This window comes from Micropterus salmoides, unplaced genomic scaffold, assembly GCF_014851395.1.
Source record: "Micropterus salmoides isolate LMB-PRFRI ecotype aquatic unplaced genomic scaffold, ASM1485139v1 Ms_hic_scaffold_12, whole genome shotgun sequence".
NCBI classification, from domain to species: domain Eukaryota; kingdom Metazoa; phylum Chordata; class Actinopteri; order Centrarchiformes; family Centrarchidae; genus Micropterus; species Micropterus salmoides.
The window spans coordinates 32,071,254-32,098,422 of record NW_024040263.1 but is presented as its reverse complement, the minus strand read 5'-3'; the positions used below and the strand labels follow the sequence as shown (position 1 = coordinate 32,098,422).

The 27,169-nt window shown below is 40.2% G+C and overlaps 1 protein-coding gene across 1 annotated transcript in view; it reads right to left on the bottom strand.

The window, feature by feature from the left end:
• Positions 1–5,952: 5,952 nt before the first annotated feature.
• vegfc (vascular endothelial growth factor c) overlaps positions 5,953–27,169 on the bottom strand; it is a 64,101-nt gene continuing 42,884 nt past the window's right edge. The window contains exons 4-7 of the mRNA XM_038714615.1: positions 22,426–22,565; positions 17,655–17,797; positions 8,663–8,984; positions 5,953–7,356 (exon numbers count right to left, since the gene is read on the bottom strand). Coding sequence (XP_038570543.1) covers positions 7,248–7,356; positions 8,663–8,984; positions 17,655–17,797; positions 22,426–22,565 — 714 coding nt within the window. The 3' untranslated portion in view covers positions 5,953–7,247. The remainder of the gene's footprint in view (positions 7,357–8,662; positions 8,985–17,654; positions 17,798–22,425; positions 22,566–27,169) is intronic.

The window sequence follows — 27,169 nt, the reverse complement described above, 5'->3', positions numbered from 1 at the left end:
TTGCTCACACATTTGCACACACACAGATCAAAAGTCACAAAGGGTTTGAATGGCAGGAAGGGAGGGGGATTGTTAATGCTGGACTTTACTGTAATATATGGTGTGAACTGCTTTCTGGACCACTGAGCTTTATCTTCACATCTCTCTCTCTCCCTCACTCTCTCTCACACACAATCACACATGGTGTGTGCCAACATCTTATCTTCTCATCAGCAGACCTGGGTAGCTCCGTTACCTTCCTTCCCTATTACAGAGGGACTTAAGGTGTGTGTGTCTGTGGGTGTTTGTTGGAGCCTCTACAACTGTCCCACCTTTATTTCCTGGACACTAAAACAAACAAAAAGGAATAAAGGGACTTTTTGTATAAATAAGGAAAAATAAAACAGCATTTATGATTATTTATGGAGACATTTGTTTTTGTGTGTGTATTGTTAGGGACCAAGCAGTGAGGCAATGAGGAAACGAGAGTTTTAGATGAGAACGGGGGTTTTATTTACCCCAAAATGCAAAACCAACATAAACCAAGAATTTAATAACATACGCTTTTATAAGAGCTCAACAAAATATAACTATACTCAGAATACCTGCAACTAAATAATGTGAATTGTCAAACTGACCTGACACAATGACACACGAGGGAACATATATAGTGGTTTGGCCAAACAAAGTAACACACAAGGGGTAAACAAGATGGACACAATCTTGAACGAATTTAAGAGTCTTTAGCCCCTCAATTTTCTCCCACAGTAACTCAAAGACAAAGAAACTTATGATTAATATAACAGATAGTTGTTGTGTGTAACCCTACAGTGGTCACTTCATATGAAAAGCAAAACAACATGTTCCAAATCAAACTATAGTTTTAATTGTTTGGGTGTGGTTGACTACAAACGAATAATAAAAATAAACCTGTGTAGGTAGCAAACCAATGAGGTGAGAGAGTGTGAAGTGGGACAGTATTACCATATATGGCTGTGGCCATCACATGTATCCAGGCACTGGTCTTGTAGGCGCCTAGGGGCGGCTGTGGCTCAGACAGGCTGTTAATCGGAAGGTCGGCGGTTCAATCCCGTCTGTTCCTCCAGTGTATGAATCTAAGTTTCTGTTTGAGCACTTAGGCTCAGTGTGTGAATGGTGAATGCAGATGTAGTGTAAAAGTGCCTTGAGTGTTCAAAAAGACTAGAAAGGAGCTATACAAATACGGAGCATTTGTAACCATCATCGCATTTTTGCATTTCACCTCTATATAAAAAGTCAGTAACACCAAAATTCGAGGTAGTGCAAAATACCTGTATTCAGTGTGATAATGGATGGTCTGGACTACTCAGTGATACAGTATATAAAGTGGGAGACAATTTCACTGTGGCAGGCAATGAAAAAGTACAGACCCTGCCTACAATGGTTCATTTTCTGTCCTTACCACTACCTCCTTTATTGTGATGCGTACAAGTTAATTTCTATTAGAGTTAACAGTGAAGAAATGTGGAGAACAATAGAGAAGAATGAGTTGGATTGTAATTTTGTTGAGTAGCAACAGAAGTTGTGGAGCAACAGAAAGTACTTCTGAGTCTTTGTTGGCCGTGTTTGTGGATGTCAGTCGTGTGTTGTACAAAGCTCAGTTTATTGTCCAGGGTGGGTCCGAGATAAGATCATTTCTATGTAATAAATGGAAACAATAGTTCCACCTTGAACACAAGGTCAGAATTAGCAACTGCAATCTGCTGAACTTTTGAAAATGGTAATAAACAAGTGTGTGTTGGTTGTAGATCGAGGGTGGATTGAGAAAAAGATGTAGGATGGTTGGCACTGGTTAGCTCACCGCTAGCGTAGGCGCCCCATGTACAAAAGGCTGAGTCTTTGCTGCAGCAGTCTTTGTTGCATGTCATCCCCTCTCGAAAACAAAAAACAGTCTTTCTGTTAAATGCAACACGTTTCACACCAGTGTATTATCCAAAGCAATTCTGTTAAGATTAAATGCTTACATTCTATAGGAGTCAACAATGCTGGTAAAAATGAAAAGTTCATATTTTTATGAAAAATGTATCATTTGGATCTCAGCCAGTCTTAATATATATATTATTTTGCACTTCTGCTTTACTTGACAGTCTAGAGAGAAAGGACAGGCAGGGGAGAAATAGGGGATGACATGGAGCAAATGGCCCGGGTCAGACTCAAACCTGGGCTGCTGCAGGAAGGACCTTGCCTTGATATGTCATGCGCCCTCTACAAGATGATCTACTGGGGCACCCAGCTTAGATGGTGTAATTTCAAACATTTATTCATAGTAACGTCCCAAACAGTGTGCCTTGCTCAAAGGAACTTTGAGACCTGTTCAAATGTTGGTAGGACACACAGACCTTCCAGTTAAAGGATGTCTTTAGCTTCTCTACTATTTGCCGCACGTTGAGTAACATGCAGTGTCCAGGTGGGTGTTTCACTATGGACCGCATGCTTCATATAACACTGCACTGGACAAGCATCTGAACCCCCCCTTGAAGAAATGTGATATTCTAACATCTGACGTTCCACTGGAATCTAATTTGACTCTAATTTATATTTCCTTCAACAGAAAAATCTCATAGTGGCTTTAGAAATAGGTTCTCTGTTTGTGTATATATATTTATACACACACACAAACATTAGCTGGGTGGACATGAGTGGTGATCGTGGTTCAACAACTAACATTCTACATCTGGAGTGGATTATCAACCTCTGAAGCAGCATGTCCTCTGTCCTCAGACACACATACTAACCTCTGCACTGCTGCATGTGTGTGTGTTTGTGTGTTTGTGTGTGTGTGTGTGTGTGTGTGTGTGTGTGTGTGTGTGTGTGTGTGTAGAAAATGAACCAGGCTGAAGAGACAGATACTGGAACAAGAGGAGACAGGGAAGTGGAAACCTCACCTTTATTTTTCTTCCATATTTGACTGGGTATCATCATCAAAATGTGTGTGTGTGTGTGTGTGTGTGTGTGTGTGTGTGTACACGTTGTACAGTGCCAGAAACACGTTGTGATAACGAGAAAGAAATAGTGGTTGTTATAATGTGAAACTGATCAGGATAAAATAGGGTAGAATGTTGACCCCGGGAGGAGAGAGGGGAAACCAGGATGGTTGGTAAGTATGGCTGGCTGTATGTTCCCTACAGGGAGCAACACAACATTACAGATAACTGGGCTTGGATATCATTTAAGATTTTACTATACCAGTACCAAAACCAGTACCCTTTAAGTGATAACGATTCCATTGAGTACTGCATTCTATACCTTGCATAAAATGCCACCTGTTGAAGCCATAGTTGTTGATTGGAAGCCTATTATTATTTTTATTGTTTTAAATAACTGTTACATAAAAAGTACTGGAAAATTGTATCACATCCTCCTCATCCTAATTAATTCATCCTCACTGGTAGTATTAGCCTATAAGGGAAAGACTACAGCAGAGGAGTGAAATAGTTAAGTGACCAAATAAGTTGTGGAAACGAATTTAGGTATTTTTTGATACGTGTGTTGAAAGTAAACACCTGAAAATGATTTTGTTAACTTTCAAACTGAATAGAAAGATCTCCGCCAGTGCTTTTTCCTTTATTGGTGAGTCGCAAACCTCCAAACCGACAGTCACAAGTATAAAACGAGTAAGGAGTCTGTTTAAACGAGTCACTTCACTACACTAAAGACTCCAAAACAGAGGAAAAGAGAGGCTGCACGTCCAGCCGATCAAACCAACTACACCTGAGGCAGCTGCATCAAATCAGCTGATTGCTGCTGCTAATTGATGTGATGAAACACAGCAATCGATCGGTTTTTATACAGTTTATGGTGCAGGCACAGAAGGTGTGTTGTTTGCCTGTTTGGCTGCAAGCAAAACCGTATAAATAGTATTTTTTACAAATAGTTACAAATAGTAGGCCTAGGTATCAATTGCAGTACTGGTTTGACTGGAGACATTTTGATTCTACTCTATACTGGGCTGTTTCAGTCGATACCATAAAGGTATCGAGTAGGATACCCATCCCTACATATAACACAATCTAATGCTGATGCTGATACCAGACAGTGGCCTTTCTTAATCAGCATTCTTGTTTGTAATTGTCAAGGCCCAAGTACTGTCCCAATTCAAAGTCCGCATCTCCGAGTGCCCAGAAGGGTTCTTGCTCTGCCTGTTTTATCTCAGATGCTTTGAAAGCTGACTTGTATGAATTTGGCAGACCTACTCAGACAAAACTTACTCTACTTGACTCTAAAGATAAAGTTACTCTGGATGGCACCGCCCTGGCCTCCAGCACCACCATCTCAGAGTTATCTTTGATCAGAACATGTCTTTTAACTCTCACATTAAACAAACTTCAAGTGCTGCCTTTTTCACCTACGTAATAAACTAGTCCATGCATTTGTTACTTCTAGGCTGGATTACTGCAATTCCTTATTATCAGGCTGCACAAATCAGTCCTTTAAGACTCTTCAGCTGATCCAGAATACTGTAACGTGTACTGACAAGAACTAGGACAAGAGATCATTTATTTCTCCACAGTTTTTCCTTGCCATGGGCGCCAAGTGCTTTGCTCATGGTGGGAATTTTTGGGTCTAATAATAATAATAATATTTTAGGAAGAGCCCACCCTATCATCCTGTTTGACTCCACACTAGACACTTTGGACTCCTTCCGCTTCCTGGGCACTATCATCACCCAGGACCTCAAGTGGGAGCTGAACATCAGCTCCCCCACCAAAAAAGCCCAGCAGAGGATGTACTTCCTGCAGCAGATAAAAAAGCTCAACCTGCCAAAGACAATGATGGTGCACCTCCACACTGCCGTCACTGAGTCCATCCTCACATCCTCCATCACCATCTGGTACGCTGTCAGGGTAGACTGCAGCGTATCATTGGCTCTACAGAGAAGATGATCAGCTGCAGTCTTCCAGACCCCTAGGACATATATGCTTCCAGGACTCTGAGGCGAGCAGGAAAGATTGTGGCCGACCTTCCATAAACTGTTTAAGTCACTCCCCCACAGTCACTGACTCAAAAAATATGTCACATTATGGAAGATAAAGACACTTACTTCTGTTTCTTCAGCTCTGTGACTTTAAAGCTGCTGTTGTGTGATGTTTTGCTCTGGGGGTAGTGTACAGTGGGTTTTAGGGCATTTTCAATGGAAACAGCTGCCTGTTGCAGCTGGAAACGATGTTAATGAAAGTGCTCAGTGCAGTAAAGTCAATACAATGAGCTGAAAGACACTAAAACGTTCCACAGACCTCAGGGGAGATGCAGAGTCAACCACTTTCACATTGCACAGTCACAATATTAATTACTGCAGCTTTAACATGGATGTTTTTATCATGCAGTTAAAGTTGTGTACTTGCTCATTGACATGTACAGGTCTTGATTTAATAAAAAATGTTATGTATATAAATGAAAATGAACAGGGTCAGTGTAGTGTATGACATTACATAAAATTTTATTGTAAATATGTTATTCAGCTGCATCTCATTGAAGATGCATTGGTAGCTCTATATCAGTGCTGCATAATACCCAGGTGTCAAGGCCTAGCGTTCAGTGAGCTTATCAGGTTTAAATGCTAGGTTTGTCATCCTACATGTTAGTTCCATCTAAAAACGGATGGATTTTTTCATATTGCATGACGTTAACCTTCAATTGTACTCCGTGTAGCTGCAGGGAGGACTACTCATTCCTGGAGAATGTCCAGGAAGGAAATGAGGAGGAAAGAATAATATAGTTGAGTCATAAAGACGTATGACTGAACTACCCAGGATCTTTTAAACATTTGTTAGTTTTGAAAATCATTACCATGACAAAAATAAGCCCAGAAGAGGAAGAAGCAAACTTGATGGTGGTGAAAAGGAAAATGTGAATTTTATAATGTCTTAAATGAAAAAGAAACTGCTGTTGCCAAGTGTGGATATGTTTCTTAACTGCAAAAAGTGGCCTAATACATCAGTGTTTATAATATTTATTCCAATACAAAAAACAAACAAACTCGATGAATATCTTTTTAGAATAGCCCTTTCATTACAAATTAAGTGGACTTTAATTTAATCTACATCAGAGACTAAGTTTTATATTTTGAACTCAAAATTGAAATTCATACAGTGACATGATCATATATTGCACCAAGTAGCCTTTACTTTAGCATACAGATCAAGAACATGGAATGAAAAAAGAACACCAAAGTAGATGAAATTGTTGTCAGACTTCAAAATAAAAAGACAGGTAAGAATATCAGTGTTTGGTGTCATATGTAATACCCGCTGTCTATGATTAACTGTAGGTACACAGAGCCTTAAGTTTAAGTATGAAGAATACTAATCATTTTACATGTAACAGTCCACCATTATGTACCCATTGACATGTGACACACAAAGCTCTTGTAAGATCTCATCAGCCTAAATCATCAGCTCATGTCACAGCTGCTTTTATATTTTCCACAGGTATAAAAGCTCTTCAGCTTCTCAGTTTCACAAATATGAATTAACTGAAATCAATAGAAGGAATACCTGAGTGGTTATCCTTCTACTGAGCATAACATCTAGTCTTGGTGCTATGAGCAACATAGATTTTACCTTTGGCTTTTACCAGGGGCCCAAATTTTACTATTGAACAAGCACTGAGTGTATTTTTCAGATTTTTCTGAGGTGGATTAAGATCAGAATAATTTCAGTATAATTTGCACCAGAACAGACAAACTATGTTAACAATATACAACATCCAGTACTCTTTATTATACTCATATACTATACATGATACAAAAATATTGATCACAGTGTATTTTCATGGAAAAAGATTGAAATTGCAATAAACAGAGGTTGAAAAATAACATTTAATAAATTATATAATCAATATCTGGCATAAGAATACTGTGACATAATTAATACAAAACCCCCAAAATATTTTAAAACACATTATTCAGACAATACTTTAAAACAAGTGTCGAGTGACTCTGTCTCTTTCAGTCCTTCCTTCCGTTTCTGGGCTCTGATCAGCCTCTCTCCCAATAAAATGTCCTCATAGTTGAGTCAGTGCATTTCCCACCTTCAAATCACCAGAGTTTCCCATATCTGCACTCCGGTCACTAAGATTTCCCTACATCACTCAGGGTCCGCACACTTAGCTGCCATCACAGCTGATGGGGATACTCATGACGAGCAGGTCTACAGGGGCTGGGTGATGAACTCTACTTAAGTTTGTCAACTGCTCATTAGCATCTCGTTAGGGTGTCGTTACCCAGGCGGTTAGTCCAGCCGTCTCCAGTGGGACGGTACGCAGCGACACACTTCCTCACTAAAGGAGAAACCTGGTTCACACCTCCGCCTCCTTTCCTCGCAGGGAGGCCTGAGACAACTGCAATGAAAACAGGATTTTATTCAAAATGATGTCTAGAGCAAGTCATGTTAGGTAAGTAAAAAACAGATAAAACATGTTGGTTTGGCAGGATTGGATCTCTTTCACAACTATAAAATAGTCTAAAGCAAAAGATGAACATCGTACTGCTGAATTCATGAACATTGTATCAGACAGTTATGGTCTTACCCAGGTTGCAGGTATTTCATCGTAAACCAAAGTGTTAGAGAAATTCGAATTTTGACCTGATGACGGCCCCAGATGAAAGTCACCCAAGTTATTAAATTCTAACCTCAGGGGAATATAAATATCAATCAATTCATCCATTAGTTGTTGAGAGATGTTACTAAAAACCACTAATGTTAACCTCAAGGTGGCACTACAAGAAAAGACAGCAGACCACTTAAAGTCCAATATACTTAAAGCACAAAATGAAGATTTTTATGGAGGTAGTACTGAGTTATGTCAACTCATGGTGGAAACTAATCGGTATACATGTAATTCAGTATTGGAAATGAAATTCCAAGGAACACTTAAAGCGTTGGAGGGATGAACTCCTGTCTTACATAGCACTTACGACCTTGAACAAAACGATAAAGATTGTGGGACTGGCTTGTAATTGCCACTACTTTTCTGGCTGTATGGAGTGTCACTTAGTGGATGACAGAATATTTAGTCATTGTTACTTAAAGAGACCTATGATGAAATACATAGAAGAGTTCAAACAGACATACACGCTCTCTTTCAAACACACGCTCACAGTCACAAACACACAAATGCCAGATCCCAGACACTAGATTCCTACCGCTATGTCATACTCATAAATCACTCTAAAACAAGGTCACAAAGGGTCAGGACTGGACATAATGGATGGATGTATATATGTGTGTGTGTTTCCTTCTGTGCAGGGAGAGGAAATGGTTAAGTGACAGCTAGGAGAAGTCATTAGCACACTGAGGTCTTGTATTACATACCAGGGTTCATTGCAATAACCACCTACTACTGCCAAACCAGGGCTTTCCTCTGACTAAACACAGCCACTAACATTATCAAAATGTGTAAGTGTGTGTATGTGTTGGAGTGGGGGTTGACTACTCTAGGATGATGCAACCACTGAATTAAAATGAAGTAAGCCAACAATAGACTAATACAGTATTTACTCTGATGGATGGACGGACAAATGGATGGATGGATAGATGATGAACTATATATAGATGAATGAGTGGGTGGATGGATGGATGGATGGATGGATGGATGTGTGAATGAAACAACAAATGGTACTGAACCCCCCAAAATCCCTCCTTACCTGCATGTGGCTTGGTGAAACCTACTTCCTTTTAGGAAACACTTATTGGGTGACTCGTTACATTCGCAGGAACACTTTGTTTTATTGAGGGGCTGATGCCTTGGACACGTCTTGCTACATGTGCACTGACAGGTCTCCTTATTGAAGACATGGTTCAGCGGGCAGGGAGCAAGCGGGATGTTGCAAATGCACTTGCAGGTGTTACGGTCGAGGTGTCGGTTAGGCCCGCAGTTTTGAACTTGATCCCCACGCTGACACACACACTGGCAGGTTTCCATGTCCAGGACCTTATCTGGGCCACACACATCTGCTGAGAATATGTCTGTAGAGATGAAGGAGAGGGAGGGTGTACATTCTTACTGATATCAACTTTTTACATTCCCATATGCTTCAATTATTTATATATATATATAAATCAGTTATTAAGTCCAATATGATCTCAATAACATGATAGAAGGAAGAAGAAGAAAAGAAGACAAATTATTGTAGTCTTCCAGTAGGTGTTCCCATCACTACTATTATGCTTATTGGAGTACTGTCTGGTTTTGGTCTTTGTTACTGCCTGTTACCCGTTTTGTTTTGAAATCATCTGTGTTTGCTGCTTTGTTTTGTCCTGATAATCCCTAATGCGTCTCACCTGTGCGTGCCACCTCACATCACAGCCTGCCGGTCGCCGAGCTCACCGACCGGCAAATCGGGCTAAAGATCGTGCAGTGTGAACTAGGCTTTAGTTGTTCCCGGTGCACCACCCTGCAAGATTGTTAATTTTCTCCCGATATGAATTCTCCTCATTGAGTCATCTGCAAACTTCACAACAGAGCTCTCGTCGTATGTACAGCGTGAGCAAGAGGAGGCTGAATTCTGAACATTAGACTGGAGGAGGTGTGACCAAAATAAGTATAAGATAAATAGTAATATGTCAAATCATACATGTACATATAAAAGAAATGTGTGTGCCAGTAAACATACATGATAAATATACTGTACATAGGCACACAGTGCTAAATACAAGTACCAACTAGACTGATTAAATCTGTAGCACATATACAGTATTGTAAGCATTATGTGCGTCATGTGAATATCGCATTAAGTGAAATACAAATGTTGCACATGTTATCATTTGCTGTTGTAAATTCTAAGAAAAAAATTATCCTAGGCAGAATACTTGTAAATGCTGGTTCTTATTGAGAACACAACTACATGAAATGTACATGAATAAAAACTGTGCATGACAGTTGTTTGACAACACTGATAAACTATGCATCGGATACATTCCTGTTATGGACTAGCAATGTTCTCTTTTTCCTCAGGGATAACACAGATGGTTTGCTTTCGGCACTGGCAAGTCATCTTTTAGCTGAGAAACACAGTTAGAGAGGGAGACAACAAATGGATGTTCAGCCTGTTCTATTCACTCTGTATATCTATGTGGGGGAGTGTGGGGGGGTGTATGTGTTCATGTGTTTGTGTGTCTACAGATGAACAAACACAGATAACAAAGATCTTACTGCTGACAAAACGCAAGCTGTGTTCAGCTCCAGTATTGCAGCATGTGCTTTAACTTTAACAACGTAAATCAATGTAGTGAGTTTCAATGGGCAAATCAATGAGAAGTCCTAGTGAAGAACACTTTTAATAAATAGCTACTCAAATAAATAATCTTTGCTCTGAAATGACTAATTAGTCATTCTTACCATCGATTTGTAATGAATCCAGTGTCAAGTGGACTGGAAAAAATGGAAGGCAGGCAATATTAGGGTAATATTATAAGTAATAAAGGTAATAAAGGTAAAAAAGGGTAGAAAAGTTACAAAAATCAAAAGCCCAATTTATCAATCTAAAGTAACAACTTAAAAAACTATACAAATCAGTCGCAAATTATTAATTTCAGGGAACACTTTATGTAATTTGACAGCACAAATTCTTAATTTAAGAGAAAATATTTGAGGTAACAAATTATGTAATTCAAGGGCAGAAATCATTTATTTAGGGGAACAAATTACATAATTAAGGTATCAGTAATTTATTTGTGTTAAGCAGTGGAGCGTTGAGATCTCTATGAAGATTCTCAGTCATCCAGGTCATAGTTATCCAACAAAGGTTAAAGTCAAGGGCAACTATACTTAGTTGAAGATACTGGAAGACGTTTCGTCCCTCATCCAAAGGACTTCTTCAGTTCTGACTGACTGGTAGGGAAACTCAGCTGTTTAACCTCAGTGGGGTCGTTTGCCAGGATCTTCGATCTTGCTGGTTTGTTAGTGTTCCTGGTTGCTGTAGCGACAGTTGTTAGGACTACCCGGGGCCAAGACCGAACGACCATCGTTGGTATCTTCACCTGAGGCCAATAGGTTACGTTTGTTAAGTTTCCTGGGAAGTGATGAAAGGACAGCATTGTAAGTGGGGGATAAGTGGTGGCGTAGACCCCCTCCCCTGTTCAATGACGGCATCTCGACCCTGGTGTAGATGGCTTCCTTGACACCTCTTTCAAACCATCCATCTTCTCTGTCTAAAATGTGCACCTGGTGGTCCTCAAACGAGTGTCCTCTGTCCTTCAGATGTAAGTAGACTGCAGAGTCTTGACCTGAGGAGTTGGCCCTTCTGTGTTGAGCCATGCGTTTGTGTAGTGGTTGTTTAGTCTCCCCAATATACAGGTCTGTGCATTCCTCACTGCATTGGACCGCATACACTAGATTGCTTTTCTTGTGTTTGGGTGTGCGGTCTTTGGGGTGTACCAGCATCTGTCTTAGTGTGTTCTTGGGTTTAAAAAACACAGGGATGTTGTGTTTGTTGAAAATCCTCCTGAGTTTCTCTGATAATCCAGACAAGTATGGAATCACAATGTTGTTGAGTGTGTTGAGATGTCACCTCCGAACTGTCTGGGGTCTGTTTGTCATGAAGTCCAGTATCCAGTTGCAGAGTGTGGTACCCAAACCCAGAGTGCTGAGTTTGTTGATCAGAGTCATGGGGGGGATTGTGTTAAATGCTGAGCTGAAATCCATGAACAGCATTCTGATGTGGCTGTTGCTATTTCAAGGTTTGTGAAGACTCAATGGCTGGGATGTTGTTCTTTATGTGCTGAGAACCAGTTTCTCAAAGCACTCACAGGTGAGTGCCAGAGGGCGGTAGTCACTTACACTAGACACTGCAGACTTTTTAGGTACAGGAATGATGGTGGCTGTCTTGAAGCAGGGGGGAACCCTCTCCTGAGACAGTGAGATGTTTTAAATGTCAGTAATAACATCAAACAGCTGATTGGCACAGGTTTTTAGTATACAGCCATGGATGTTATCCCAGCAGCTTTACTCATATTCACTTTCAGCAGGACTCTTCTCACATCTGCTCTAGATGCTGACAGTGGCCGGTCCTCTGGGGGTGGAGTAGACTTTACAGCGGACAGGAGATCAAAGTGAGCATAAAAGGTGTTAAGTTCATCTGGTAATGTGGCCCTACACACAATGTGGGCACTCCTACTTTTGGAGCCTGTGATGGTCCGGATCGCCTGCCACAAATCTTTTGTGTTGTTGATGTCTAACTTTGCCTCTTTGATGCCTTGAGGCAGCGTTTTTGGCTCTGGGAAGTGGCTCCCGTTGCTGGGTTAGCCTGAGTCTTGTTTAATCCATTTTATCATCTATTTTATTTTCCTGCAACTGGGAATTACCCAGGAATAGACTGGGTAATGGAGTAGTCTTAGGTCCAATCTGGGTTAGTTTAGCACTCATTCTGGCTCTCTTCTCCCTCTTGTCCCATGTGGATGAGTGTTTTTCTGACATAGGTAAGTCTTGCTTTGGTAATAAAGGCAAAAAATTAACAAAAAAACAAAACAGTTGCAAAGTTTGAGGGAGCTTTTGGCTGCTGCATCTACACATGTCGTCATGTTTTTAACAATCTGACACTGGCCCAGCTATGGCAAGTAATTCCATGACACTGTCCTTCCCAGCATTCCAGTCTGTGTAAATGCTGACCATGTCTCTCTCCATCTGAATGAAAGGTGTCCATGTCTCTCTATGTCTGTGTGAATTCTGTCCATGTCTCTCTCTGTCTCTCTCAGTCTGTGTGAATGCTGTCCATGTCTCTCCGTCTCTCTCCTTCTGTGTGAATTCTGTCCATGTCTCTCTCTGTCTCTCTCCGTCTGTGTGAATGCTGTCCATGTCTCTCCGTCTCTCTCCTTCTGTGTGAATGTTGTCCTGTCTCTCCCCCTCTGTGTGAATTCTGTCCATGTCTCTCTCCATCTCCTCCGTCTGTGTGGATGTTGTCCTGTCTCTCTCCCTCTGTGTGAATGCTGTCCATGTCTCTCTCAGTCTCTCTCCCTCGGTGTGAATGCTGTCCATGTCTCTCTCAGCCTCTCTCCCTCGGTGTGAATGCTGTCCATGTCTCTCTCAGCCTCTCTCCTTCTGTGTGAATTCTGTCCATGTCTCTCTCTGTCTCTCTCCGTCTGTGTGAATGCTGTCCATGTCTCTCCGTCTCTCTCCTTCTGTGTGAATGTTGTCCTGTCTCTCCCCCTCTGTGTGAATTCTGTCCATGTCTCTCTCCATCTCCTCCGTCTGTGTGAATGCTGTCCATGTCTCTCCGTCTCTCTCCTTCTGTGTGAATGTTGTCCTGTCTCTCCCCCTCTGTGTGAATTCTGTCCATGTCTCTCTCAGTCTCTCTCCCTCGGTGTGAATGCTGTCCATGTCTCTCTCAGTCTCTGTCCCTCGGTGTGAATGCTGTCCATGTCTCTCTCAGCCTCTCTCCCTCGGTGTGAATGCTGTCCATGTCTCTCTCAGCCTCTCTCCCTCGGTGTGAATGCTGTCCATGTCTCTCTCCGTCTGTGTGAATGTTGTCCTGTCTCTTCCCCTCTGTGTGAATTCTGTCCATGTCTCTCTCCATCTCTCCGTCTGTGTGGATGTTGTCCCGTCTCTCTCCGTCTGTGTGGATGTTGTCCTGTCTCTCTCCCTCTGTGTGAATGTTGTCCTGTCTCGCTCCCTCTGTGTGAATGCTGTCCATGTCTCTCTCAGTCTCTCTCCGTCTGTGTGAATGCTGTCCATGTCTCTCTTAGTCTCTCTCCCTCTGTGTGAATGCTGTCCATGTCTCTTTCAGTCTCTCTTCGTCTGTGTGAATGCTGTCCATGTCTCTCTCAGTCTCTCTCAGTCTGTGTGAATGCTGTCCATGTCTCTCTCAGTCTCTCTCCGTCTGTGTGAATGCTGTCCATGTCTCTTCCCCTCTGTGTGAATGCTGTCCATGTCTCTTCCCCTCTGTGTGAATGCTGTCCATGTCTCTCTCCGTCTGTGTGAATGCTGTCCATGTCTCCCTACCTCTGTAAGTAAATTATATATATATATATATATATATATATATATACACGCTATCTACTTAATATTGTCATTCAGATTTTCCTTGATTATGTCATACAGTCATGGTATGAATAACAGTATGTACATGCTGTATGTGTAGATTGGAGGACTACAATGTATAATCTAAGCAGTAGTTTATGCCACGCTACCTGTTGTTCAATAAGTTTTGTTCTGTCAAGTATCGTGTGTGTAATGCAATACAATCTCACATATTTTTCCATAACGATATGGTGCTCCATCTTCATTTGTACGTCCTTAATCAAACCCCTTTATGTCATGCTCACTATGTCAAAGTAATTTCTAACCTTTTTATACATATTAACACATATTTTGAGGAGCTCTGACACACAGAAGTATTAGTCTAATGATTTGTCAAATCTACTTGGAACATTTCTGTTTTATGTCTAATGTGTGTCTCCATCATGAGAAATGTGTCTCTGTTGTGAAGCCTGCTGCTCCTTACAGTTCAAATTAAAGATGGAGCAGCAGATTCAGACTGATTTACAGGAAGTCAATCTGCAGATCAATCAAGTAACACAGACTGACTCCAAGAAACACATTTTAAAATCCTGCATTAAAAAATCCAGCTATGCCTTAGCTAATGACATGACAACTCACGGTTGCCTGCTGTCATAGTAACACAACACGCTGGTCCGGCTTGGGAGTTTTTCAGGAGTGCTACACTAAATAACAAACATCAGAGCAAGCGATAGAACGATTTGACAATAAATAGAACTCCTGATACATATCAGCCCTCAACACTAAGATGACTGAGCCACCAACAACTGATTGAACTGAACTGATTTCAGAATGAACAATACTACTCAGCCAGCAGCTTAATGGACAGATTTTGTCTGCTTGTGGAAGACGGATATCTATTTGTCCGATTTGGCTGTCTAATCAAGTGAAGAAAGTGCCAGTAAGACCTGCAGCCTCACATCTCCCATTAAAATGCCAGTAACCCTTTTTATCCTTGTACACTTAAATATAAGGTACTTTTAATTTAAGGAAAATTAAAGACATATATTCAATATGTGTATATATGCGTATATAATTGCATTCATTGTTTTTTAGGTTAAATATTCATCTGTAAATCTGCATAGTGCCTATTTTATTGAATCAGTGATTGAGAATGGACCTATAATAAATCTATATTTTTATTTATATTAAATTTAATATTGATATATTATAATAGGGGTGCCGTGACAAATATATCCTTTGAAGGGGTGAATGGGTAAAAGAGTTTGGGACCTACTGCTTCAGAAGTTGGAGAGGGTAGTTGGTACATTGACCTACATCAACAACAGGAAGAAGGTTTAAAGTTCATCTTCCTCTGGGGACTCCAACTTTGCAAAGCAAATTTCATGAAAATAGAGCCATTATTATTTGAGTTAGACATCCTTTCCTCAAGTTCAATCCAATTTTACCCAATCAGCCACTGACGCTTTTGTGTTTTGTGAATTTGGCTTTGAATTCAAATTCAACATTACAAAGTATTTCCTTCTATCTTTCACACATCATTTGTTTTGGCCCTGTAATGCATACTGTGGAAGTGTGTATTTGTATGCGTGAATCTGTTCCTGGGGTCTCCGCATTCTTCAGTTGCTCATTTGTTTATACTGAGTCCAGAGTGTTATCATAGCCAAACACACACACACAAACTCTCAACAAACAGTGCAGTCATAAATACTCCTCAGTGAACACATGAACATTCTCCTGTCACAAAAACTAACAGAGAAAGATGGCTCTACTAACTGTGTTTGTTTCATTGGTTGTTATGTGTGTACTCACTACAGGCCTGGGGGACACATCTTCATGCAGCAAAGAGCCACACTGATCGTTATATTATATTTATTGGCAGCTACTGAATTTATTTGTACTGCATTATAGATTGATCTTCAGTATTGGCTTTTCTGGCTTCACAAAATGTTTGTAATCTGACCCTAAAGCTCTAATCTTTTCTCTTAACTGCACAAACTTAAATTTTGATATATTTTAACAGTTTTTTAAAATGCTAAGCGTTTACCTAAACTTAAGAAACTGTTAACAAAGGAACACACTTACCTCAAACAATTAGCCAAATAGTAAATTTGTTCTTTAAAAACCAACTCTACATTTCAAAATGCAAAAAAAAAAAAAACATTCTCTACATACACAAACTCCTTCAAACAAAAAAACACTAGCACGTTTTCTTTCCAAGCGGAGCAGATCAATCAATCATAGCACAACAACTTTCTAAATATAAAGAGATGATGGCTGAAACAGTATTACATTTCATGTTTCAGCTCTACTTGCATACGGTAGACATGTGAATGGGTGCATTTTTGCCAACAAACTATGTAAAAGTGAATGATTCCTCTTTACTTTAAAAAATGTAGAGTGGGAAAAAAGATGTAAGTGACAGAATTACAGAATTAAAAGCTTTATTATAAAAAAGAAATAGCAGCCAGTGATGTACAAATAATCTAACCATCCATCCCTAAGCACAAAGCAATCTCAGTCCCGGCTGTTCTCATCTTTGACACCATGAAAACTCATCTCTTCCGAGAACGCTTCCCCTTATAACACCTCTAACCCCTAACCTCTGCACTTCCTGTGCTCTTCTTCTTCTTCTTCCTCCTTACAATTCTCTTGTATTGATTGCACTATTCGTTAACTCTTACTTCTTTCTCTAGGAATTTACCCCATTGATGCTGTACGTGCTATTAGCGCTTACTAGTATTTATTGTCACTTGTAGATCTCTTACTGTATTGATGCTTTATTGATGCTTGTCTGTTGTTCCTCAAATGTAAGTCGCTTTGGATAAAAGCGTCTGCCAAACGACTAAATGTAAATGTAAATACACAATTACGTTGAAACAAAAAATGCACAGAAGGGAAAGAAACAAAAAACTGTTCTAATCCATATGATCTTCAACATTTGGCCGCATGTTCTCATCCACAGAACATCTAATGTCATCTCTCGCTTTGTACCTGGATAGAAACACTTTCCCTGGTTCAGATCCTCCCTCTCCCAGTCCCAATTATTTTTCTCCCTTGTTCAGACATTATTCTTTCTCACCTCCTCTGTGTTGTTCTGTATCCACATTAGATAAACTCACCTTCAAAGAGTTCCTTTTTTACTGCATTGTGTATGTAATTGAAAGAACTTCAACGCCTTTCTATGTCTCTGGTTGAGACTGGAATTAGCTGTGGTTGATCTATTTTACCCAAATTACAATAAATCAGCTCAATGTTTAAATCAGCTCAAAGTTAGATGCTAAAGCAAAGAGTATATGAGGAAACTGGGAGGTTTTCAAAGGGATGTGTGATGTTTACACTGTCAGGTGCAACAGAAATTATTTCCTTTATGTAGTTATTTAGAATAGTGACAAAGGCCCACAGGCAACTATAAAGAATTTACCTTGCAACTACTGAATCGTGTTACCTGTCAGACCAAAACACACTTATTAGCAAAGTAGTGCTATATCCTCTCAACACTTTCAGTTAGGTTGGAGAAATGTTACTTAACCGAAAAGATGCTTTGCTACGGATGAGATGTAATTTTGTGTTTTTCTAGGCTACTGCAGAAAAAAATAAGCAAAGTTTCCTCTGCAATGTTTTCTGAAAAAATGACGAGTCACATCTTAAATCTGTGAGTGTGTGAATGTGCAAGCACTCACCAAGGTGCTGGTGGGAGGGCCTTGGAGGGGGCAGTGGTGGAGGAGGAGGATTGTGGTTGACATTGGCGGTCATGCTGACACACCGACACTGAGTGCCGCTCCAAGTCTTACCAGGAGGGCATGTCCTGTTAGCTACTGGACACCTTAACAGAGAGAAACAGAAAGAGAAAGATTTAAGAAAGACACATGAGATGTTGTTGCTTATTGATCCTAACATTCTAGTCTAGCTGGAGAAATGGGTTTTCCATGTACCTGCATGCCATTGTTTTGTAACCTGTTTTTTTAGGATCCTATTGGTGTCTAGCAAGGTCAACTAATGGCTCATGGGGTTTGTTTGGGGGGCAACTTCATATCTCCTGAACCAGACAACATACAGAGACAAATTAACCCACTTATTCACATGACACCATAATAAAACCAATCTATTTGTAAAAAAAAAAAACAGGCAGGAAACACATTTTAGGCTCATAATAATATAACTCCTTCATATACACACACACACACACACACCATATTGAAGGCGGAGCTCTAGAAAAAGTTCATCACTTCAACAAACTCACAAAAGTGCAACCACACCGGCAGATGCAAGCACTTGTGGGGACTCGTAGCTTTCGTGGCTGTGTGGGTGGAGTCAGATATTCCGTTCCTCCGGTCAAACTTTGTAAACAAGGAGCTACACGTGAGAGTAGCTTTGTCAGCGTCAGACCCATTTATACTGTGTGTTCAGCAGCATATGGAGTCAAGTAATAACCTATTTGATGGGGAACAATTCACAGTAGGCAATGCATTTATTGTGGATTGTCCCAGTAAATAATTGCAGATACATCTGGTAGTATTTCAATGATACATCAAATTCATTGATATTGATTAAAATAATGGACATAAGACTCGGGCTAACTCAGCAATGGGAAATCAGAGACTGTTGTGCCCTCATCTTTACAGAGACAACTGAACAGTTTTCAGACCATGTTTCCTGCTTCTCATGCGTCTGTCCTCCCTCCCTCTTGTCAAGAGTGGCAAGGAAAGACTCCTTTTAGCATGCAGAAATGTCCAGCCAAACCTAAAATCAGGGTGGGCAGCCAGCTGCCTCCACTGGTTGGATTGAGAAAGAGAGAGAGAGAGAGAGAGAACACAGTAGCCCAAATAATAGTAATGCACTGAGATCGATTTCCTGGTCACAGGCTCGAGGAGGCACACATTTGGGAAATGAGAAAGGCCCTAGGCCTAGAGCAGCATAACTAAGGGATGGTTCAGGACTCACCTGAGCCAGCCCTAACTATAAGCTTTATCAAAGAAGAAAGTCTTAAGCCTACTCTTAAATGTGGAGATGGTGTCTGCCTCCTGAACCCAAACTGGAACCTGGTTCCACAGGAGAGGAGCTTGATAGCTGAATGCTCTGGCTCCTAGTCTACTTTTGGAGACTCTAGGAACCACAAGTAACCCTGCATTCTGGGAGCGCAGTGCTCTGGTGGGGTAGTAAGGTACTATGAGCTCTTTAAGATAAGATGGTGCCTGACCATTAAGAGCTTTGTAGGTAAGAAGAATGATTTTAAATTCTATTCTGGATTTTACTGGAAACCAATGCAGAGAAGCTAAAACAGGAGAAATGTGATCTCTTTTCCTGGTTCCTGTCAGAACACGTGCTGCAGCATTCTGGATCAGCTGAAGAGTCTTAATGGACTTTTTCGAGCAGCCTGATAATAAAGAATTGCAGTAATCCAGCCTAGAAGTACAATAACTTTTTTGTTTGCTCAGTTTTGTCTATTTTTCCATCCTGACTGCGAGCTTGAAATTTTGCTAACTGATTCATCAGGTTTGATTGATAGATATATTTGAGTATCCGATGTGAAAACAAATAAACATAAAAAAGTTGATATGTTTGTTGTACTTTATCTAAATTAAAGTTGGCATTAGTTGGCTTTAGTCATTTAATGGAAACAAATGCTTATAGTGCTGGCAATGAAAAGAAAACTCATTGAAACAACAAGATTAATATTAGTAAAATAATAAAATATTATCTCATTCAATAAGACTGACATTAGCAAAACAGATAAAGCCTGAACATACAACGAGGCAGGGTTGTGCTGTTTAATTAGATTAAAATGAATTTAATTTAACTAACTAAAGCAAAGCATTTTAACCTAAACAAAAGCGAAATAAATTGCCTTTAAATATTATAATTTTTATGACACATGTTTTTGAGTGATAAGGGAGGGGGGCTGAATCTTGTATTTAATTTTTTAATAAAAAAAATGCAAGGTCCTCCCCAGCATTATTAACAATTTCTATGGAAAATAAATCTAACAAAGTAAGGCTGCAAGAAGACGTAAATCAGTATGAGAAAAAGTTAAACACCCCCCATCTCTTCCTACATAACCCACTCTTCTAATCATTTTCAGTTCCTTCCAGCCACAGACTGGGGTATCTTTTGTGATCAGTAAAGTCAGCTGCTGTAGATAAGGTTGCACAACCAACATATAGCCCAAAGGGCTCTGTAAACCATTACATCCTCAGTCACTATATATTGCTGTTGTTAATATCTACTTAAAAAATATTGCCAAAACAAATGTTACGGAAAACAAACACCAGCAATTCTGAAATTACTCCGGAAACCAGATACCTTGTTTGGATCTCCACAAAATGCCAAGAAAAATATACTACTTCTGAAAATACTGTACACAAACACACACACACACTTAGTCAATTATATAAAACACCACAAAGTGAAAATGGTCTGCTTAAAAGACAACATTTAGGCAGCAGACAAATTGTCTGAAGTTGGGAAAGAATCTGGTGATGAATCGAGACACAGTGTGGTTTCAATTAGAGCTGCAGTGCCATGGACACAGAAACAGACATACACACATAATGGGGGACTGAGAGGGAAAAGGAAAGCGAAAGAGAAAAGATGGAGAGAGGAAAAGACACAGAGGTTTGGACTGGTGTGTTCCTCTCTTTTCACCTAATGTGAAACATACGTGTGCTTCATGCTTACGTGTGTTCTTACATGTTGGATGATTTGTCGGTGTGAAAATCTCAACAATGCTTTTCCATTTCCAGCCGTAATCTGACACTCTTTAACGTGTGTGTATGTGCGTTTGTGAGTGTGTAATTATTGTCAAATACCGGCACGTATCAACATGCCTTGAACGGCACAAGTGGTCCTAGTCTTAATCTCACACACACACACATCAAAGCCTATTAATGTCAATGAAGCAGATTTTGTGAGCCAGTACAACACCCAGATAGAGAAACTACACCACAAAATACTCCATGAAAAGAATGAATCTATAGATATTTAGGGAGTGAATAGAATAGATCTGTGTAACGAGTCAATTTGAAAGTCTGAAGTTGTTTAAATGCATGTGATTTCCAATCATAGATGAGAAGATCATCAAATTACACATCCTACAGTTTACATTCTTTATGCAAACCCACACATGCACAGTCTTCATTGACCAGCCCTCCATGTCCTTCCATGGTTAAGGTTCATTCTAAAGTCTACAGAACATATAAGTGCACATTCCATATTGAACATGTCATTACTCTCCAGGAGTGCCCGCCCCACACACACACACACACAGGCTTCTTCAAGCAACATCTACTTGGATTTCATGTGCATCAGGATCTGACCATCATTCATCATATACTGCTAATAAAAATAAAAGTGACACAATAATCCCTTTACAGCTGAAGTACACATAGCTAGAGAGTACCGGGGCTTAATGCAATACTTTGTAATGCATTACCCTGTGTTTGTATATTGAAAACATTTAGACAAAAATGAAGCTCTCCACTAAGGCCTAGGATAACAAAAGATTCTATAATGTTTTGGGGATGATTCCTTCAGGGATTTAATCCATACAGTGTCTTAATGGCACTACACTCAAAATTGTTCCCAGGCTGAAGGGAATCCTTCCACTGTTTTCTGAGTACCATGGGATGAGCCACCTCAAACTCAGCTGCAAACTGCCTCTGTGCACGCTGAAGCTGAAAGGTCAATGAAGCTAGCAGGACTACATCACTGGCAGGAGGCAAAGACACAATCCTGAGGTCACCGAACTGGACCACTCCTGAGCTGCACTTACAAATTCTGTCCATTAAAAATCCTAAACTGAATAGGAGACAAGAGACAGCCTTGGCAGAACCCAACTACCACTACTACTACTAATGTACATATTTCATTAGAAATACTTACTTTTGTTTTGGGGAAATGATTAAACATGGGCATTTTTCTGTTTTCAAAGGACGCCAGTAAAAAAAAAAAACCCACCCTAAACCACTTCCTCATGGGATCCTGGCTGTCAGAGGTGAGAGGGCATAAATCAGAGCATGCTCCATGTAGGTATGCAATCATGCATACATTTCATGGCATCTGAAAAGTGTTTCCTAAAGTAACACCCCTGTATACACACAGCACAGGAAGCAACCTCTGCAACAATAACCCAAACACTCTTTGTGTGTGTGTGTTGCCAGTTCCAAAAAGGAAAAGGTTGTTCCTGTCCTAAACACTCACCACACAGCTCTGAGGAGACAGGAGACAGCTCCTTTGAGACAAAATACAAGTTCCTATAACATAAATCATTAAATATTAAGGTGAAGACATGGTTTAAGGTTAGGCTTAGGCTAAGTCTCCAGGATATGAATGCAAGTCAATGTAATGGCCCCTGAAGTGATGGAACCACAACTGTGTGTGTGTGTGTGTGTGTGTGTGTGTGTGTGTGTGTGTGTGTGTGTGTGTGTGTGTGTGTGTGTGTGTGCGTGCGCTTACTCAGGCAGGGCTCTCCTGATGATGCTGTGAACTTGTCTGTAGACGTCCAGCTTGGACAGACAGCTACACTGAGTGTGGTTGGCCACACTGATAGTCACTGGCTTGGTGCCCTGGGTGATCGGCACTGTGATTTCAAACAGCTGCAAAAAGAGTAAAACAGAGATGAATCAGACAGAGACAAGGTGAGTCAAGAGAAGGTGCAAATAGTTGTCTTTTAGGACTCTACATGGTTACATGAAGCTCCTATAACAATCAAATGCATACAAACATACAAACATCTGCACCTTTAAAATATGATGACATTGTCTACAGTAAAATAAATGACAAATCTAGATAGCAGCTGCAGTGTAGTCCTACTGGATATTGTTGCCAAGTTTCTCTGCGAGGATGGCTGCTGACTTTTAAATAAATCCCACATTTATTATATTTATTTATTTATTCACTCCAACGACTGACAGTCCAATACAAGTTTCCATTAAAGGTAATGTGAAACTGCCTCAATGCAATGTTAATAAGTAGCCGAGAGTGTTCTTGTCTTTGTACCAAAGACCAGGGCAAAATAAAAAATAAATAAACTTGACATTAACAAACAGCTAAGAGATTTTTCTTTCTGCTTTGGTGTGTAAGTGTAACACATGTTTAATAACCACTGGAAACTATTTTAAATTACCTTCTGGATGAAAATATTAAATTGTTGAATGGTTAATGTCTGTGAAGATTCTTAGTCATCCAGGTCATAGTTATCCAAGGATGGTTGAAATCAAGGGCAGCTGGACTTGTTTGAAGATACTTGAATGGTTAATATTTAGATTTTTTCCCCCCCAAGTTATTAACGGCGGCACTACAGACCAAGCACATGAAAACAATGAGAATGGAGAATGTGAAGGATTGCCACTTGAAGAACAATAGCCGGGCTTGGGTTTTCACATGGCACTGATTAAGATACAAAACAGTTATACAGAATAGAGAGCCACTTCATTCTTTCAATTACAGAGTTGAACAGCATGAATAGAAACTAATCAGTCTCAATGACTCCTATTCAAGACCCTTAAAGAGCTTAAACTCTCTCTCTCCCTCTCATCGTAATGAGGATATCATCAAAGCTGACCTCAGTCTTTTTGACCTGGTGAGCGCTCACCATGGTTACAGAACATGCACACATAAAGAGAGCTCTCTGGGATCACGGTGACCACCACTGGGTTGAGAATTTAACCTGCTCACACACACTTAAATTTGTGGTGATGTTTTCGCTGTAAAACCCCTCATCCTCGCTGAGTATAACCAAGGCCCTGGTATTTGGAGAGACCCATTTTCTGCAGAGAACAGAACAAACTGTAATACTGCGTGACACAAAAGTAAAGTAGTCAATTACTAAAACTACCCAAGTTACCATCATGGCACTACTCCATTTGAGTCCATTTGAATGCACTGCTGTTAATTAACACCTGATCCCAGGCTGTTCGAGGTGTAGGAGTGCTTTCTGCCTCAACTAGCAAATCACTGAACTGTGTTATGGATTAACTTCCTGTTACGACCCAGCTCGGAACGGGAAAGGGAAGCAACATAAACCAGATGTTTTTGGTAAAGTTATTTATTTTACAGATAGTTTAACAAAAGGGGTTTTCAACCAACAGAAACAGGCAAGTGGGTGCTGCGTAAACAATTGAAAACAATATAACAAAAGGAGATCTCTAGAAACGAGATTACTAACTAACAGCTAAAACAAAAGCATGAAACAAAAACCCTCTCTGGTTACTTCAAACCAAACACAAAGAGTGCAGCACCCCTAAACCCCTAAAGTGAAACTAACAGGGAAAGAGAGGAACTACAGGTGTGCAAACTAACCTTGGCCTGGTTTCTGAGGTGAGAACACAGATCACAGTTTAAGCCCACCACTAATACTTCAAGTTGGGGAAAACAAACACAAGGATAATCTACTAATTGGCTACAATGCTAACACAAACAATTCCACTCAAACACAGTTATCATAATCACACAAGTGGCAATGAGGCAAGCTGATCAGGGGCGAGTTCAGCGCAGACAAAACCTATCAAAACCTTTTTTTCAACGGAAACGGTGGTCCCCTGAACACCCTGTTTTGTACGCAAGCGCGCTGCATTTTTCTGCCTTTTTAACACCGTTGGGTTTACAAAGTTTACACAGCTGATTGGGTAACACCTGAGACATGCCAACCAAACAGGAGCAAACATGCCTCGAAGCCCGTTGCAGAACGTTGCGCAAAGTTTCAGGGAAACATGCCGTTCAATCTGAAAACGTTGCAAACAGGTGCAAACGTTTTGACATTGAACTCGCCCCAGGTGAGCTCCCTGGAACAGGCAGGATGGCACCCTATTTGAAGTGGGATCGGTCTTGCTGGCAGCTACGGGATTGGAGGAAGTGGTGGAGCACTGCTCCAATCAGCATCAACGACAGGCAGCTTCTGGATTGGAGGAAGTGGAGGAGTGCCACTCCAATCGGCATCCTTGGACGACAAATAAGATATAGGCGGGGCTGGAAGTGGCCAGTCTAATCTTCAGCAACGAGCCACACAGCCTGATTAGCATATCACTACAAATGACTGTTAAACACATACAAACTGCAGCAGCCACAATACTTCTGCAAGAAATATGGCTACATGTAAGGAAATTATAGTTAAATAATGTTGTTGGCTCCACAGAAACATTGGAGAATGTAACTGACTTGTATTAACAATACCAAAAAACAAACACTTTTGATTAAACTTTCCTTTCTCTCAGTCCTCAGGACACGGTTATTAAGAAAGGTGACTATACAGCATCTTACATACTTATCCAGACAGCTTATATTTATGTAAAATGACTCTTTCAAGTCACAACAATGCATAATCCAGTCTTGAATCAGTGGAGCAACACTATATTTCCATTTAAAGACAACAGTGAAAGTCATAGAGAGACACGTATTATATTGTTGTAGGCACTCCTCAATACAGACGTATGTCATTTAATAGGTTGGCCACCGTTACTGGTTATCCAAAAGACAGCCAAAAATGTATCTGGTAGCTCTGTGGCGATGAACACCTTTAAAAAAAACAGTTGCCTCTACTGCAGTGGTCAGTAGGAAATGACAAATCTGTTTTAGCGGCTATACATTTCATTTTATTTCTTCTATATATTGCAGTCTTTGAGAAGAACACTGAACCAAGTATACTGCATTCTAACTAACCGTTTCAAACCCTTAGAGAAACAGCCCGTTAAAGTTGGTCTGCTCCTTTCTGGTAACGGAAGACTGTATAAGGAGCCAATAGTGCTGAATCTACTGTAATGGGAATTCCAAACATATTGCATGTAACCCTGGACTCAGGGAGACTCATCTGTGATGTGGCTCTGAATCTGTGTAAACGTAACAGTCAAAATATCCCTGTTCTCTGTGTTATCCAGACTTCAGGGACAATGTGTCTCTGTGGGATGATATGATTGACCCTAAAGCTGGATAAATAACAGGCTCACGGTGCTCTCCTCACTCATTCGAGCATACATGTACACGGCTTATGTGTGTTGCTATGAGTCCTTCTGCAGAAGACTTGAATAATTTTCACAGAAAGACAAGTGTTTGCCTGAGCTGTTTATTTGAAAACTCAAATTGCCATCAGACTACACAGAGCAAAACAACTACTTCCGAGTTCATTGTGCCAAGCTGAAGCTTTGTCTTGGAGTTTGTATTGGTATGCGGCCAGTTTTGCTAATCTTTTCTTCTCCTCCCTATTTTGCTTAGGTAGAGGTAAATCATTTGTTGTCATTGATTCTGTTATATTTGTTAGTTTTGTTACCTTCCTAGTTTAATGGTAAGTAACTTGTTGTCATTTCTTTTTTTTAGATTTGTTACCTTCCTAGTAAGATTTGTTTTGTTTCCTGTGTAAAAATGTGGTTTCATAAAGTGCCAAATTGTAAAGGGCTTATCCGCTGAGGAGAATTATTGTGCTCACTAAATTTATACATGAAAATTATTGCCTGATGGCTAAATGAATGGTTAAATGGTCTTCATTCACCATTCATTGTCTGGGTACCATGCAGATCCACAGAAAATGTCTTGCCAACGAAATATCTCGACGCATAGCTGGAAGAACCTTACCATGGTAATGGTTGAAAGATCAACCATTACCATGGTAAGGTCAAATGTAAATACACACAGAAAACAATGACAAAACCATAACACATTTGGCACAATAACCTATAGAAGAGAAAGAAGGAATAAACAAAAGCATCTGCATGGTGAAAATCCAAGACAGCGCAGGTGTTGAACTAAACCCTTTTATGCAGAGAACCACCAGACATACACAAACGCTTAAATATACTTACAGTCAGTCAAATAGTAAATTACACAGTTTAGCACAACTTCTATTACCTGCTAAGTGTCAAAACCTCTCAACACCTGCCAGCTGCTTCAAAGCATTGCCAAAGCAAATCAGCAAAAATAACACTCAGGATGATGAAACAAACCCCACAAGGCTGTTAAAAGAAACAACCCACATCTGACTGATCACCTTTCCATACATCCATTTTGAGACAAATTTGAAATCACTTTTAAAAAAGTCATTAGAATTCAGTGGAAGTGTAAATTGTCTATCTAGTTCATAATTTGAATGACGTTATATGTGGCCTATGTAAATCTCCAAACTCTGGCCAGTAGTCTGACATTATAGCCAAAAACAGCAGTTAGGAAAAACTAGAGGAGTGAAAGAATGTCTTGTGAAACCTTAAAAAACACT